At 37.8% G+C, this 17,482-nt stretch overlaps 1 protein-coding gene across 1 annotated transcript in view; it reads right to left on the bottom strand.

The window, feature by feature from the left end:
• Positions 1–16,351, bottom strand: part of LOC126947194 (deleted in azoospermia protein 1-like) — a 59,019-nt gene extending 42,668 nt beyond the window's left edge. Inside the window, exons 1-6 of the mRNA XM_050777921.1 lie at positions 15,968–16,351; positions 9,188–9,334; positions 8,821–8,912; positions 7,755–7,806; positions 7,248–7,311; positions 7,021–7,160 (exon numbers count right to left, since the gene is read on the bottom strand). Of these exons, the coding sequence (XP_050633878.1) occupies positions 7,021–7,160; positions 7,248–7,311; positions 7,755–7,806; positions 8,821–8,912; positions 9,188–9,334; positions 15,968–15,970 (498 nt within the window). The 5' untranslated portion in view covers positions 15,971–16,351. The remainder of the gene's footprint in view (positions 1–7,020; positions 7,161–7,247; positions 7,312–7,754; positions 7,807–8,820; positions 8,913–9,187; positions 9,335–15,967) is intronic.
• Between the last annotated feature and the right edge of the window lie 1,131 nt (positions 16,352–17,482).

Raw genomic sequence — 17,482 nt, 5'->3', positions numbered from 1 at the left:
ATCACCGAGTTTTGTACAATGCTGTGGAAGAATACTCATTTGGTATTTGTGAAAATACTATGTGAATTAGTTAAAATAACTAGAAAGTTCAGATTTTTAAAACTTAGTTACTAAAATCATCCTGTTCTGTAAACATAAACTACTTTCTACTTTACTGACTAGACTAAGGATAAATCTGAAAACAAAAAAGCCACACCGAAAAGAAAGTAAGCCTCAAAGTTTTAAACCAATTTGTCTTGCTTTGCCTTTTTCACCAAAATTAACATGAGTTCAAAATTAACATGAGTTTTTATAATGTTAACACTCCGTGTATTCGTATGCCTGCTTTACTTTGGAAATGGATCACAGAAACATTACTTGCTCAGATGTCACAGCTCCTTCTAAAAAAAGGATTATAATCCTCCTCCCTAACGCTAGGGTGTTCAAAAGCACCTTTGAAATCACATTTTTATTCCTAAGTAACACCAAATTGTCCAATGATAATTCTAATTTTCACAATGGACTGACAGATATAAATGATACCATCTTTATTTTCAGATAAAAAAACCACATACATATCACTCATTAATTTTCTAGGTTCTGATCACAGCTGTCTTTATACTTTCCACAGCAGACTCTAAGGTCAATGAAAAATTTTCTGAAGTAGTATTCATAAGTACTATACATGTTGGAGAAACAATATGGCATAGTGAAACAAAAATTAACTTAGCCAGGAGATCTAAGTTTATGTCCCTTACAGGTAAGTGGTTATAAGCCGCTGACTTGCCAGCTGTGTATCTCTGGGAAAACTGCTTTGAGAATGAAACGAGGTAACTTCTGTAAATTCATTTTGTACATATAAAGTGGTAAAAGTGGTATGTCAGTGTAGGTTAGTGTCCTGTTATTTGAATTTATTTTCAGTAGATTATTTTTCAAGTTTCTTTTTAGGCTTTACTATTTTAGCTGACTTATTTTGAAGAAATTTTAATTAAGAACTAATGGAAACATCAGGAAATTGTGACACATCATTAATTTAAAATCATTGGTGAAGTGCCTGTTGACTATAAAAAGTACAAAAGGCTGTAAAGAGTAAGTTATTACACATATACCTGTTTGAAAGAAAACAAAAGAAACTGTGTATCCTTTTAAAAAGCACAGTGATGTTACAGAAGTTAATAAGAAAGTAAGAGTTCCTGCTTTGTTAATTAGATGCTAGAAGTTACTGATTCTACGCAGCTTTACTACTGATGAAATCTAAGTTGTCAAATCAACGAAAGCCGAGTTTACTGCTTTTCTCTATTCTTTTGTGCTTGTACTTGCTATTTAGGGTTTGTAACTAATTCCTTATTCTTTCCTTTAATAGGGCCATTTCATGACAATGATGTGGAAGAAAAATTTAAAAAACGATTTCTAAAAATCTTCCTTTTCTAAAAACGTCTTACCTTACTGTTTTTCTAAATGGTATTAAGCTGCATTATTTTGGACTGCTGGGAACCTGATTAGATTTCCCTTCCCTACAATTCACCAATCTCTTTTCAGTTCATTCAGAAATCCCAAACAGAATAAAAAAAAAAAAAAAGAAATTCTGAAGTTCTTGTAGTTTCTTTTTCTCCTTTTCAATTCCCCCTTGATTTGTGGATGAACTTTGGATATGTTTGCCTTTGATAAACAAGCTAGGCCGGGCGCGGTGGCTCAAGCCTGTAATCCCAGCACTTTGGGAGGCCGAGATGGGCGGATCACGAGGTCAGGAGATCGAGACCATCCTGGTTAACACGGTGAAACCCCGTCTCTACTAAGAAATACAAAAAAATAGCCGGGCGAGGTGGCAGCGCCTGTAGTCCCAGCTACTCGGGAGGCTGAGGCCGGAGAATGGCGTGAACCCGGGAGGCGGAGCTTGCAGTGAGCTGAGATCCGGCCACTGCACTCCAGACTGGGCTACAGAGCGAGACTCCATCTCAAAAAAAAAAAAAAAAACCAAGCTATATTACAGTATTGTCTCTGCACCATAGTGTCTGGATGTATTTTAATTGAGAAGTGTAACATCTGGCACAAAACTGTGTCAGATTATGAGAGGATATGGAAATGTACTGATTCTCAACTGCGGAAGATTTTTGAGTCCCAGGGGCAATTAGCGATGTTTAGAGATTGGCTGTCACAACTGAGATGTATTCCTGGAATCTGCTGGGCTGAAGGGCCAGGGATACTACTGCACATCCTATAACGTAAGGACAGCCTCCTACAATAAGGAATTATTTGGTCCAAAATTTGAAAAGGGTGTGGTTAAGAGACCTTGTGACAGTGCCACAGGAATTGAAGAGGAAAATTGTTGTTTGGGAAGGACCTGATTTCCACTGTTCAGTAAAGTAAATCTTTTCATGACCTAAGTTTCAGCTTCCTTGCTTGAAAATGAACGGTTGGGAAAAGATCTGGGGTCTCTTCTGATTCTCATACTCTACACAATTGTAAAATGGATACTGGAAACAACAGTGGTTTGGTAAAGAGGAAAAAGGGCATTTGATACTGTAAGAAATTTGACTTTAGCTTGGATCTTGCAAACTGGCTGCCTGCTTAACTGGAATGCTACACACAAAATTCACCGAATCACTTTAAAAGCACCATAACATTTTAAATTAAGGAAGTTACCATCATGTCCTAGTACTCAGCCAGCAGGCTGCACTCAAAGCTAGCAAAGTAAGCAATGTACTTCAATTTTTGCAATGTACTTCATTTTTACCATGGCTTGATTAGCATGAACTGTTCAATTCCTACTGTGCATGTATTAATACATACTTACATAATACACAATAAAAAATCTACAATCAATAGACTAGCTTTGGTTAGTTTTTAAACTATGATCAAAAATATAAATGAATGCTTAGGAAAAGCAAAAGTTTCATTTTAAAGACAGTATTATCACAACCGTCAATAGCATCCTGAAAACAAACTGCATTAAAGAAATAATTCTCTTAATCATATCTTCAAGTAAGTTGGCAAATTTTGAAATGAGAAATGTTGGATTAGTAAACGGCGTGAGCTTCAAGACTATCACATACAGAACTCTCATTGCTCTTACAGCAAATATATTCCTTGTTATATGTGGACAACAAAGTGACAAAACGGCTAAAAGCTGGAAAAAAATTATCATTATTTAAACTCCTAGGATGTCAGCTCCTTTGCCAGTATTACCTAATTCAATTACTATGTGAACATGGAAGCGAACTGATATTTAGACAAACTGACCAGGAAAAAGTCTGTCATTAGTAGTCATCAAAGTTACACTCACAGCAACAGGAAGAGGAGCAAATAAAGAGAATGCTAAAGTTAAGAAAACATGACGTGAAAATCAGAATCAAAACTTTCTGTAAATCCAAAAGCAGATTCTCAGGGAGCGGGGGTGTGGAGGATGAAATTCAAGCAATAAACAATCCTGGCAAAACTAAGCAAGAAAAAGTAAGAAAGCAAAAGTATATACGAGACCTGCAAAATGGGTTGTGGCCACAGATAACAAAAGAATACTATGCATGAACTCTATATTCAAAGAGGAAGAAAGTATTTCTCAACACATTTTACAAAGCTAAAAGCATATAAGTAACAAAGCCTCATCCAGATGATCCATCCCTGCCCTCAACACAAATGCAAATTTCCAGCAGCACATAAAGAGTTTAAGTTTATATTGGGAATGCAAGAATACTCCATTCACAGGATACGTTATTTTATCACTGAGTATCATCTGATAAAATACAGCATTCATTTTTAAATTTTTTAAAAACCCAAGTGAAACAGAAATAGAGGAATCTTATTTTCTAGCAATCTAATTCTACCGTATCATGAAACTTGCAAGTGAAATAGTTGAGTCAACTCAACTGAAATTAGGAATAAGATAAGGGTACCAGGGTACCTCCTTATTACTACTATATATTTGTTCCACCATATAGGACAAAAGTGAATACTAATACAAAGCTTTTATCAATCAATAAAAAAAATAAAATTAAAAAGGTAATTAAAAAAGCTAACAATCAATGGTCAACTTCACTGATGATTTTAAAAAGTGCACATCAACATAATGTAGTATTTTACAGCCATTAGGCTGAGAATTTAATAAATCCTAATAACTTTCACTGGAATGGGTGTGGAAAAGACAGCACTCTAAACACCATCAGTGAGAAAATACTACTACGTGATTTACCAGGAGTTCCATGGAAAAGGTGCATAATAATTCGACAGGCGGGGATACTCACCAGTAAAATAACGAGCAGAATTCGTTATAAAATTGTTATAAAAGGGGCAAAGTGTTTTCACCTAGCAATTCCACTCATAGCAATTAGTCTCAAGTAATTCATAGGACAAGGGTGCCAACATATTTACATAAAGATATTCACAGCATTTGTTATTTTTTTTTTGAGACTGAGTCTCCCTTTGTTGCCTAGGCTGGAGTGCAGTGGCAGGATCTCAGCTCATGGCAATCTGCTTCCGAGGATCAAGTGACTCTGCTGCCTCAGCCCCCCGAGTAGTTGGGATTACAAGTGTGCGCCACCCCACCTGGCTAAGTATTATAGTTTTTAGTAGACACAGAAAACAAAAATCATTCAAATACTCCTTCACGTTTTAAAAAACACATGAGATACACAATATTTCTGAAGTACATATTCTGGTTCCTTTCATTTGTTATTATAACAAAAGAAACAGAACAGGAAAAAAAACTACTTTAGGTGTCCAATTCCTGACGTTCTTGTTGTTACTTTGATATGAAAAACCACACCTCTTCTCCAGTTTTCTGGGGTTGGCATTGGGAAAATCTCAAAGATATTTGTTATTTGAATTTATTACCATAGATACGATTATGGGTCATATATACAGTCATACTTATGAAAACAGACCCAGAGAACTACTATCATGAAGCAGCAAGCTAAAATAAAAATACATTTGGAACTGTGTGCTCCAAGAATTGGGTTAACGGTTTTATTTCACTCTCTGTCTCTACAAAATTCCTGAAAGTCAGTCTGGATGTTTCAGCTCTTTGACAGCAAAGATAAAAAAAAAAAAAATACATGCTGAAACAAAGAAGGGAACACCAAATCTCAGAAAACTGTTCTAGAGAAAAGTTAATGCTAGGTATATTGTTGTAAAAATGTAATTTCATCACTTCTAAACAATACGGAGGTCTTCATTACACTAATTCTAAGTGTTTTCTTAAATTTTAGGTACATTTCACTAGCTTAAAATGACGAATCATTCAAGCAATTTGTATAATCAAGTGGAAGGCCTCAATAGTATCTGACAATAAATCATTTTCCTCCCTTTTCAACTGCCCGATAATTATACACAGGCAACTGATATCCAGTGATGACCGTGCCTGGTGAAATTAGATAAGTAGGACATGCCTGAAAATAAAGTTGACAGAAAGAATGGGTTAATGTGGTAAAACATTTTTTTAAATTAGAAAGAAACCTCATTCTCAACAGAACAAAAATATGAAAAACTTTAAACTATTATTTTTCTATATACAGCAATGCAGAATTCTAAATGGACTGACGTATGAAGAAAGAAATATTCTCGGTCAAATGCTACCCTTTGAGTCATGAGGTAGAACAGACAAATGACAAAAGAAGTGACTATTTCACCAGGCAAAGTCTACCTTATTTATACCGTGTGCATATGCCCACCCAGAAGTTATTTCTTACACTGTTAATAAGGCTCCCTTAGGATAGATTTCAACTTAAGCTAAATTAATACATTTGCTATTTCTTTGGCAAAATACTTCTAGATGTTGTGTATTTGATAATAGTATAGGGTAACACTGCAGTTCTTCTACAGATATTATGGCTTTCTCTGTACTTCATTACCAAAAACTAATGGCAGTAGATAATCCACAACTGGAAAAGAGACAGTAAAATGTCTTCTATTTTTCAATAAATATTTACTAATTGAAAACATACAGGTAGCAGCAATAGTGAATACACCCAGATTCAGTGATGGCTCACAGTACATGTTAGAAACAAGTAGAGCTTTTTTTCTAGCCATTGTTCAGAGAAGGAAAAAGAAGTGGTATGCCCTACACATTTCAAGTACATGGAAAATTTTCAACAAATGAGAGACTCCGAAAAACTATTTCACTACTATTTTGTTACCATATTTTCCATCAATGAAAATGTAATCCCAGCACTTTGGGAGGCCGAGACGGGCGGATCACGAGGTCAGGAGATCGAGACCATGCTGGCTAACATTGTGAAACCCCATCTCTACTAAAAAACACAAAAAAAATAAAAAAATTAGCCAGGCGAGGTGGCGGGCGCCTGTAGTCCCAGCTACTCGGAGGCTGAGGCAGGAGAATGGCGTGAACCCAGGAAGCGGAGCTTGAAGCTCCAGCCTGGGCGACAGAGTGAGACTCCATCTCAAAAAAAAAAAAAAAAAAAAAAAAAAAGAAAATGTATTTTAAACTAACGCATAAATAGAATGAAGAAGAAAATAAACGTTACTGATCACCAATGAGTGAGAGTATGTCAAATCCTACTTTACATATCAAAGCAACCAGCATCAGAAAAATTACATGCCAGAAACTCATGAGATTTACCGAGAGAGTAAAATAGGTCAGAAATCTAACCATTTCAAAACCAGAATATATCCAGAAGTCACTAATGTATATGAGGAGGCATCTAGAAATCACTGTAAGTACAGACTAGCTAGATTAATTGCTAAACTTAGAGAACAATAAACTATGTAGACATATAAGGAGAGCTGCTTCCAAATTCTACTTTAGGTTTAGTTATATGGGGTGAAAAAGGAAGACATAAAAAGAGATTTATTCATGTGTCTACAGAGGTCATTTCTAAGAGAACGACTTACAAAGCATATTGAAGGTTTTTAGCTCATATAACACACACTAAGAATAAGAAATTTCTAACAACAGTAGTAAATTTACCATCACCCAGAGTACTCAAACAGGGATTCTACTGCCACTTACTAGGGAAAGTGTAGATACAATTCCACAGAGGGTACAATGACTACGATAAACAAGAGAACAGGAACGTAAGCAGTTCTCACCTGAACATACTGAGTTACAGGATTCAGCGTTATTGGGGGCTGCAGGTAATTTTCAGCGTTTGGATTACTCCAGACATTCTGAAACTGTGGTGGAGGAGGAGGATTAAATACCAAAGGACGTCGCTGCACATGACGAGCACCTTATAAAAAGCAAGAATAAAAAGCCTACTTTCAGTTATTTGAAAAGCTACACGTGTCAAAAAATAACAATTTCTTTTCCTACTCACATAATTTTTGTTTCCTGATTGCAGGGCCCAGCTTCAGCTTTTTACCATGGAAATGTATCTGTGACTGAAAATAAAACAGTAACAAAATGAGAATCAATTTTCAAGTCTTGACTTCCGAGACTTGGGTAAATACCTAAAGCCTTCCAAAGTTCCTATTATCAAAGAAGATCGGTGACAATTACACACCAAATTAAAGTTGGTCACCCTGAAGCTACGTTACTTACCCTTACTTACTACTCTAATCAGTATCAACACGCATCAACTGAAAGTCGATCAGAAACTTTTCATCACTCTATCTCCAACCCTTCCTGTCTGTAGTTCATGAACCTAGGTGACCAGTCAAAAATAAACAGGATCTAACAAGTTATGTGAGGTTACTCTAAGTTTCGGTTTTGAACACAGAGTGTATCATATCGTTCTCCAATTTTACACAACACTGAGTATATCACTAAGACTAAATGTCGTATCAGTAAAATAAAAAAGAGATTTTCCTATTAGATTACTTACTTCCACTATCTTCTGGACATCCACGTCATTAAAAAAGGAAACAAATCCATAGCTATAAAGGCAGAAGACAGATGAAGTATAAAATCACCATCATACAGCACATAGTCCAGAACTTCTACTATTCTATATACAGAAGGGATCATGACAAAAGATGAGTAATATACCATGATAGTGTTTGTTAAGATGTACATGACAAATCCTCCACAAATATTACTTTTCCTTAAGCGGAACTATGTCAAAGTGTGCTAAGATTAGGGCAGTGTGAAAACTTGATTGATTAACAAAAAATTCATTATCTGTGAACCTGAATTTCACTTACTATCTAAGACAAGGTTGCTAAAATTTGAGATACTGTGCAGCGTATGAAGAAAACAATTATTTGGAAAACTGATTAACTCATTTACATGAAATAAAAATTGGAGACATTTAAAAACAAACATTAGAAAAATGATGAAATAAAAAGAGCTGGCAATAACATTTCATCCTCTATATGAATGAAATCAACAATGCAAAAAATTTCATTTACACAAGTGTCAGAATATCAGTTAAAAGACATTTAAAAGCAAACATTGGAAAAATGATGAAATAGGCTGGGCACAGTGGCTCACACGTGTAATTCCAGCACTCTGGGAACTGCAGGCAGGCGGATCATGATGTCAGGAGATTGAGACAATTGTGGCTAACACGGTGAAACCCCATGCCTACTAAAAATACAAAAATTTAGCAAAAGCGTGGTGGCTGGTGTTTCTAGTCCCAGCTACTTGGGAGGCTAAGGCAGAAGAATGGGGTGAACCCATGAGGGGGAGCTTGAAGTAAGCCGAAATGGCGTCACTGCAGTCCAGCCTGGGCAACAGAGGGGGATTCTGTCTCAAAAAAAAAAAAAAAAAAAAAAAAGAAAAAGAAAAATGATGAAAGAAAAGAGTTGGCAATATCCTTTTATCCCCTACATGAAAGAAATCAACAATGCAAAAAATTTCATTTATACGAATGTAGAATATCAGTTTTCAAGTCGTCTCTGATACCTATAGGTGACTAGAGTTCAGATATTTGTGATAAAATTACTCACCCTTTGGACACACCAGTTCTATCCATGATTATCTTCACTTCTTTCACTGAACCATATCTACCAAAGCAGCTTCGAACCTCAGTTTCATCCATCTATGGAAAAGAAATGAACTCCAAAAGTAAAAATACAGCATTCAAAAATTTCATATTTACCACAACTTTACTACCATAAGGTGAAATTTCTCCCCCCACTCATCCCCAAATGACCAGTAGCTCTTCATCAAAGATATTTTTAGTACCTATGGGTCAAACATAAAACCAACTGTAAACCTCTGTGAAATACAAAAAAAATATTAAGTTTGTAACAGGGTCCAAATCCCTTTGTTTTTAATGTATTTTAAGGTAAAAATGAGGTATCAATACAATACCCTATCATTAATTCCACCAACAAAAACAGTGTTTGGCATGATTTTGCCTTCTGGTAAAACACAGCCTTGGCTAGCTGCAGCTGATGCAGACTCGGTGCTGGCCTCTCTGGAGATGGTTGAGTTTGGAGTCTCAGGATTTGCAGCAGACTGTAATTTGGAAAGCAGACATCATAATTACATATACAGGCAAAACCCATACATCAGGTGTAACACAATTTTTGCATTTTAAGTATAAAATATTTTATATAAATTACTTTCATTGTCAATTAGTCAACAGTGAGGCTAAGTTCAGGTTCAGGATTTAAACTAATCAGAGTACATCAGCATGGAATTTTAACCAAAGCATATAGTACTTTCTTAAACCCAGTGCCGCTCATCACCAAGCCTTGTACAAAGATGTGGAAGAATACTCATTTGGTATTTGTGAAAATACCATGTGAATTAGTTAAAAAAAAAAAAAAAAAAACTAGGAAGTTCAGATTTTTAAAAATAAAATTTATTAAAATCATCCTGTTTTGTACTCATAAACAACTTTTAACTTTACAGAGTAGACTAAGGATAAATTTTTAAAAAAGAAAAAAAAAAAAAGCTGCACCAAAAAGAAAATAAACCTCAAAGTTTTAAAGCAATGTCTTGCTTTGCCTTTTTCACCAAAATTAACATGAGTTTTTTACAACGTTAACACTCCCTGTATTCGTATGCCTGTTTTACTTTGGAAATGGATCATGGATATCCTACTTGCTCACACGTCACAGCTCCTTCTAAAAAAAGGGTTATAATCCTTTTCCCTAACGCTAGTGTGTTCAAAGCATCTTTGAAATCACGTTTTTCTTCCTAATACCAAATCAGTCCAACTGATAATTCTAATTTTCACAATGGGCTGATAGATATAAATGATACCATCTTTATATTCAAATAAAAAAAACACATATACATAACTCATTAATTTTCTAGATTCTGATCAGAACTGTCTTTATACTTTCCACAGTAGATTCTAGGGTTAACATAAAATTTTCTGAAGTAGTATTCACAAGTAATATATATATTGGAGAAACACAGCATAGTGAAACAAAAATTAATTTAGTCAGGAGATCTATGTTTATGTCCCTTACAGGTAAGTGGTTATAACCCACTGACTTGCCAGCTGTGTATCTCTGGGGAAACTGCTTTGAGGATGAAATTAGATAACATCTGTGTTGTCATTCATTTTGTACATACGAAGTGGTAAAAGTGATATGCCAATGTAAGTTAGTGTTGTGTTATTTGAGTTTATTTTCAGTAGACTTTTTCAAGTTTCTTTTTAGGCTTTACTATTTTAGCTGACTTATTTTAAAGAAATTTTAATTAAGAACTAATTGAAACATCAGGAAACTATGACACATCGTTAATTTAAAAATCATTGGTGAAATTCCTGTTGATTATAAAAGGTAAGTACAAAAGGCTGAAAAAGAGAAAGCTATTACACATATACCTGTTTGAAAGAAAACAAAAGACAAAAGAAATTGTGTATCTTTTTGAAAAACACAGTGATGTTACAGAAGTTAATAAGTAGAGTTCCTGTTTTATTAATTAGATGCTAGAAGTTACTGATTCTACACAGCTTTTCTAGAGATGAAATTTAAATTGTCAAATCAATCAAAGCCAAGTTTACTGCTTTTCTCTATTCTTTTGTGCTTGTACTTGTTATTTTGGGGTTGTAACTAATTCCTAATTCTTTCCTTTAATAGGAAAGAATGACAATGATGTGGAAGAAACATTTTAAAAAACTATTTCTGAAGTTCTTCCTTTCTAAAAATGTCTTACCTTATTTTTTTCTAAATGACGTTAAGCTGCATTATGTTGAACTGTTGGGAACCTGAGTGGATTTCCCTTCCCTACAGACAATTTACCAATCTCTTTTCAGTTCATTCAGAAATCCCAAACAGAATAATATTGGAAAATAAGCTGAAATTCTAAGGTTCTTGTAGTTTCTTTTTCTCCTTTTCAATTCCCCCTTGATTGGGGGATGAACTTTAGAAATGTTTGTCTTTGATAAACAAGCTATATTACAGTATTGTATTTGCACCATAGTGTTTGGTTGTATGTTAATTTAGAAGTGTAACATCTGGCAGAAAACTGTCAGATTATGAGAGGTTACGGAAATGCACTGATTCCTTATTTTAGGGATTTAGGGTTGTTTAGATGACTGTCACAACTGAGATGTATTCCTGGAACCTGATGGGCTGAAGACCAGGGATACTACTGCACATCCTACAATGTCAAGACAGGCTCCTACAATAAGGAATCACTTGGTCCAAAATTTGAAAAGCGTGTGGTTAAGAAACCTTGTAACCGTGCCACAAGAATTGAAGAGGAAAATTATTGTTTTGGAAGAACCTGATTTCCATTGCTCAGTAAAGTAAATCTTTTCATGACCTCACTTTCAGTTTCCTTGCTTGAATATGAATGATTGGAAAAGATCTCTGGGTCTCTTCCGATTCTCACACTCTATACAATTGTAAAATGGATACTGGAAACAACAGTAGTTTGGTAAAGAAGAAAAAGGGCATTTGATATTGTCAGAAGTTTGACTTTAGCTTGAATCTTGCCAATTGGCTGCCTGCTTAACTGGAATCCTACATACAAAATTCACCGAATCACTTTAATAGCGCCATAACATTTTAAATTAAGGAAGTCATCGTCATGTCCTAGTACTCAGCCAGCAGGTGGCGCTCAAAGCCAACAAAGCAGGCAATGTACTTCACTTTTTGCAATGTACTTCATTCTTACCATGGTTTGATTAGCTGGAATTGTTCAATTTCTACTGTGTGTGTATTTATATATACTTATGTAATGTACATATAAAAATCCACAATTAATAGACAACCTTGGGTTATTTTCAAACTATGACCAAAAATATAAATGAGTGCTCAGGATAAGCAAAAGTTTAATTTTAAAGAAAGTACCGGCCGGGCGCGGTGGCTCAAGCCTGTAATCCCAGCACTTTGGGAGGCCGAGACCGGCGGATCACGAGGTCAGGAGATCGAGACCATCCTGGCTGACACAGTGAAACCCCGTCTCTACTAAAAAATACAAAAAACTAGCCGGGTGAGGTGGCGGGTGCCTGTAGTCCCAGCTACTTGGGAGGCTGAGGCAGGAGAACGGCGTGAACCCGGGAGGCGGAGCTTGCAGTGAGCTGAGATCCGGCCACTGCACTCCAGCCTGGGTGGCAGAGCGAGACTCCGTCTAAAAAAAAAAAAAAAAAAAAAAAAAAGAAAGTACCATCATAACCATCAATAGCATTCTGCAAACAAACTGCATTAAAGAAGTAACTTTCTCAATCACACCTTCAAGTGAGTTGGTGAATTTTGAAATGAGAAATGAAGACCTTCATATACAAAACTCTCATTGCTACTTATAGCAAATATATTCTTTGTTATATGCAGACAACCAAGTGACAAATACAGCTAAAAGCTCGAAAAAGTATTATTTAAACTCCTGGTATGTCAGCTCCTTTTCTAGTACTGTCTAATTCCATTACTATGTGAACATGTAAGCAAACTGATATTCAGAAAAACCGACCAGGAAAAAGCCAGTCATCTGCAGTCATCAAAGTTACATTCACAGTAGCAGGAAGAGGAACAGAAAAAGATAATGCTAAAATTAAGAAAACATGACGTGAAAATCAGAATCAAAACTTTAAGTAAATCCAAGAGCAGATTATCGGGGAGTGGTGGGTGTGGAGGATGAAATTCAAGTAATACATCATCCTGGCAAAACTAAGCAAGAAAAAGCGAAGAAAGAAAAAGTATTTATAAGACCTGAAAAATGGGTTGTGGCCAGAGGTCATAAAAAAATGTCATGCACAAACTCTACAGGAATAAATTTGGAAATCCAGTACATGGTAAACTTGTAGAGAAATTTTTATTTTTACTAAACAATCTTGAAAAAGAACACCGAACGATATCTGACTCAGTTTCCCTGGGATTTGTTTCAACTTGAAAAGAAACAGGTGACTTGAGTGTATGTGTTGTGTTACACAGAAGTGCACACACATACCAGAAACCTGAAATAAAGTTAGAATACGCAAGGGATTAAGATATTTAAACACTTTTCTTCAATTTTCAAAGAGGAAAAAAGTACTTTTCAATGCATTTTACAAAGTTAAAAAGCACATAAGCAACAAAGCCTCAAGATCCCCTCAACACAAATGCAAAATTCCAGCAGTAAAGAATCTAGTTTATACTGGCAATGAAAGGATACTCCATTCGCAGGATATGCTACTTTAATTCACCATTGAAGAAGTGTTTAATAAAATACAGCATTCATTTTTAAATTTTTTAAAAACCTAAGTAAAATAGAAATAGAGGAACCTTATTTTCTATCCATCTAATGCTACCCTATCATTAAGCTTAAAGTGAAATACTAGAGTCATCTCCATTGAAAATAGGAATAAGGTAATGGCACTAGGGCACCTCATCATTACTACTATATATATCTTTCCACTATTAATGTTCACAAATGTGAACATTAATACAGAGTTTTTACAAGCGAATAAGAAAAATAAAATTAAAAAGGAAATTTAAAAAGTTAATGATCAATGATCAACTTCACTGATGATTTTAAAAAGTGCACATCAACATAGTGTAACATTGTCCAGCTATTAATTTGACAATTTAAAAAATCCTACTACCTTTCATTAGAAAGGGTATGAAACAGATTACTCTACACACCATCAGTGGGAAAATACTGATACATGCTTTACCAAGAGTACCTTGGAAAAGGAGTATCATAATTTGATAGGTGAGGATACTCACTACCACACTAATGAGGAGAATTAGTTATAAAATTGCTGTAAAAAGGCAAAGCGCTTTTACCCAGCAATGCCACTTACGGCAATTTATCTCAAGGAATAGTACAAGCATGCTAAGATATTTACATAAGGATATTCACAGCACTTTTTCTTTTGAGACTGAGTCTCCCTTTGCTGCCTAGGCTGGAGTCCAGTGGCACCATCTCAGCTCACTGCAATCTGCTTCCCAGGTTCATGTGTTTCTCCTGCCTCAGCCTCCCAAGTAACTGGGATTACAAGTGCACACCACCATGCCTGGCTAATTTTTTGTATTTTTAGTAGAGATGAGGTTTCACCATGTTAACCATGCTGTTCTCAAACTCCTGACCTCAAGTAATCCGCCTGCCTCAGTCTCCCAAAGTGTTGGGATTTCAAGCATGAGCCACTGAGCCCAGCCGTGATAGTTTTAATACTGAAAAAGTATTCATAATAAAGGAATTTAGTAAAATAATAGTATAATTTTTAACATGATATACTGAAAACTAAAGTTATGTTCAGAATAATGCCCACATTAATTGAAAGCTGCAAGCTGTAAAACAGTATTAAGTAGTACAATGTAACTTTTGTAAAAGTTGGCCTATCTATACGCAATTGCAACTGCATAAAAATAAGCTGGAAGGGCATTCATGTATCAAAATTTAACTGTGGTTATGTGTGTTGGTATTAAGATGGATCGCTATTTTTTTACTGTGATTGTTTTCAAATGAGTAAATATACTACTTTTTTAATCAGAGAAAAACCTAATGAAACTATTAGCATTACTTCCCTTTACCTCTAAAAATGAAAAGTTTTATTGTAAATATTACTTACAACTCAAAGTGATTTTTATATTAGCATGGATAACTACATGTTATACACTTTATACATAATAGTTGCTCAATTATATATATTTTAATATTTGTACATGGTCATATAAACTGTGTATAAATCTCCTTTTACTTCTAAAAATTTAAAGACTGAGAATTATCAATGCAGAAACACACACATCATGTAACACGCATGTTTGTGACTCAGTGTTTGGTTGCGTATTCAGAGCCACATGTGTTGTTGCTCTCAATCAACGATGGGCATTTAGCAAACTCACAGAAACGCACACCCAACATTATCTACCAAAGAGACAGTTTGTCAAAGATTCCTGGTTTATCTAGAGGGGAAAAACCGTGCCTGGCGTTCAAAAATTCTAAAATTCTCCATGGCAACTACTGAAGCCGACCTCATGCCACAAAAATGGCGTCAGGCGAGCTTTTGGGCCTGTCGCCGCAGCATGAGGGAGCTGCCATCAGCTAGTTCCCAGCAGCTGGCAGGCGCGAAAAGGCCAGAGGCACTTCCTGCCCAGCCCCCTCAGCTAGCAGGCCATGCCTTCAGGGCTCCCCCACACACCACATTCAGGCCCCCACAAACCCCACCCGGTACATGGACCAGAAGGGAACCACTTCCGGAAGAAGTTCCGGCCCTCCCAGTCCAAGGAGACAAGTCCCTCAGCCGGCCTGCCGCCATCTTGCGGAGCCACCTGGAGAGCCTCAGAAGTGAAGTTGGCGGGGGTGGGGATGCTTAGGCATGGGGAAGGGGGAAACGAAAAAGGGTGCCTCGGAGTAGGGGGGAGTGTAGCGGGGAGTGGTGGAACCCGCACCCCAAACCGCTACCAGGAGAGAACCCAGGGCAGGAAATGGGTGCCGCACCAAGGCTGTGGCCCTTGCAAGTGGCCTATGAGGCAGTGCTTCTCCGGGGCCCACCATCACGCCACGCTCGGTGTCCCGCCACTTCCGTGCCGGCCTCTCTGTAGGCCGCACCACTGCGAGGCTGCCTCTTCCCACCCTGCCGGCCACGACTCATAGTGCGTCTAGGCGGGTGTCCCCAAAATGGGAAATCTGAGAGTGAGGCGGGGCCTGGTTTCGCCCACCGGTGAAGACCCCACAGGCGTTGGCCCTCAGGCCTCTCCCTCAACTCACCATGATGGCGGCAGGCAGCAGTTCCTGACAGGCTCAAGGAGGAACAGACGCTTGCTTCACCACCACTTCTGGGTCTGCTGGTGAAGTCCGCGGGAACTGGCTGCGGGGCTTCGAGCAGTCAAAGGAGCCAAAGGGGAAGGTGTAAGTTAAATCAAGGGCAGGAGACAAAGCTAAAGAGCCTCTAAAAGCGGACCCGCCAGGCTGAGGCGCGCAGGCGGACTGAGGCGTGGGCCGCGGGATTCTGGGAGGTGCCTCCAGTGCCGGGTATCGGGGCGCGTGGTATCTGCCTCAGCCAATGGGTGGCAGCGCCCCCGCCCCCTGCTGGCGTTAGGTGGGGGCCTGCGGGGGACGACGGCGTCCCACACGCTGTGGTTGTGTACGATACGCAGGGTACGCCGTGCATGGGTGCAGGGCCAGTGCCTGGGGTCCCAGGGAGGCACCGCCCTCACATGGACCGAGAGACACACACATCACCTCCAAAACTTCCTTGAAATAAGTATGCATACTGAAATATGTGGTATAGTTTTGATAATCTAATGGGACTAGGCAGTAGTTTCAAAACGACTTCTGGAATGCACAGGGTTAGCACAATCACTGTTAGCTTCACACCCACCCCAAAATCTTTTTAAATGCCTACGGAAATAAATAGAAGCAAGTCTGGAAAACGGAAGGAGACAGACGGGCCAGAAGCTTGGACTACTTTCTGTCAAGTTTGAGATAGAAGGGGTTGGATGGAAGAATATGCCAGTTTTGACGTTCAGGATGTTTATTCTTTTTTTTTTTTTTTTTTTTTTTTTGAGACGGAGTCTCGCTCTGTCGCCCAGGCTGGAGTGCAGTGGCCGGATCTCAGCTCACTGCAAGCTCCACCTCCCGGGTTCCCGCCATTCTCCTGCCTCAGCCTCCCGAGTAGCTGGGACTACAGGCGCCGCCACCTCGCCCGGCTAGTTTTTTGTATTTTTTAGTAGAGACGGGGTTTCACCGGGTTAGCCAGGATGGTCTCGATTTCCTGAGCTCGTGATCCGCCCGTCTCGGCCTCCCAAAGTGCTGGGATTACAGGCTTGAGCCACCGTGCCCGGCCAGGATGTTTATTCTTTCAAGAAACAGTTACTGAGTGCCTATGATTACAAGGTACTGAAGATGCAGGCGTGAACAGAATAAAAGAATCTCTCTTTGCTCAGGGATTTTACATTTTAAAATCTAGGCCTTACAGGAAGATGCTAGGCCTTCCTAGAGAATTCTGAAACATTCTCAAGGTTGGCGCGAGGGCCTAGAGCAGCATCAAGCTGTGGGGCAGTTGGTGGAGCCAATCACATAACTTTGGGGACCACTGCAGCACCTTGTTATACACACAGGGTAAGTGGCTGTCACCTTTATCCTCAGACTTCACTTCTGTACTGACTGAAAGCGTTAAAATGTTACTTTTTGAACTGGCAAAATGGTGGAGTTCTATAACGTGAGAAGTGTCTCATACTATCACCTACTAATGCGGGATAAAAAAAAGTTTTTATTCAATAG

This window comes from Macaca thibetana, chromosome Y (assembly GCF_024542745.1).
Source record: "Macaca thibetana thibetana isolate TM-01 chromosome Y, ASM2454274v1, whole genome shotgun sequence".
NCBI classification, from domain to species: Eukaryota; Metazoa; Chordata; class Mammalia; order Primates; family Cercopithecidae; genus Macaca; species Macaca thibetana.
Note: the sequence above shows the minus strand (reverse complement) of the source record. Positions and strands in the feature narration are given on the sequence as shown.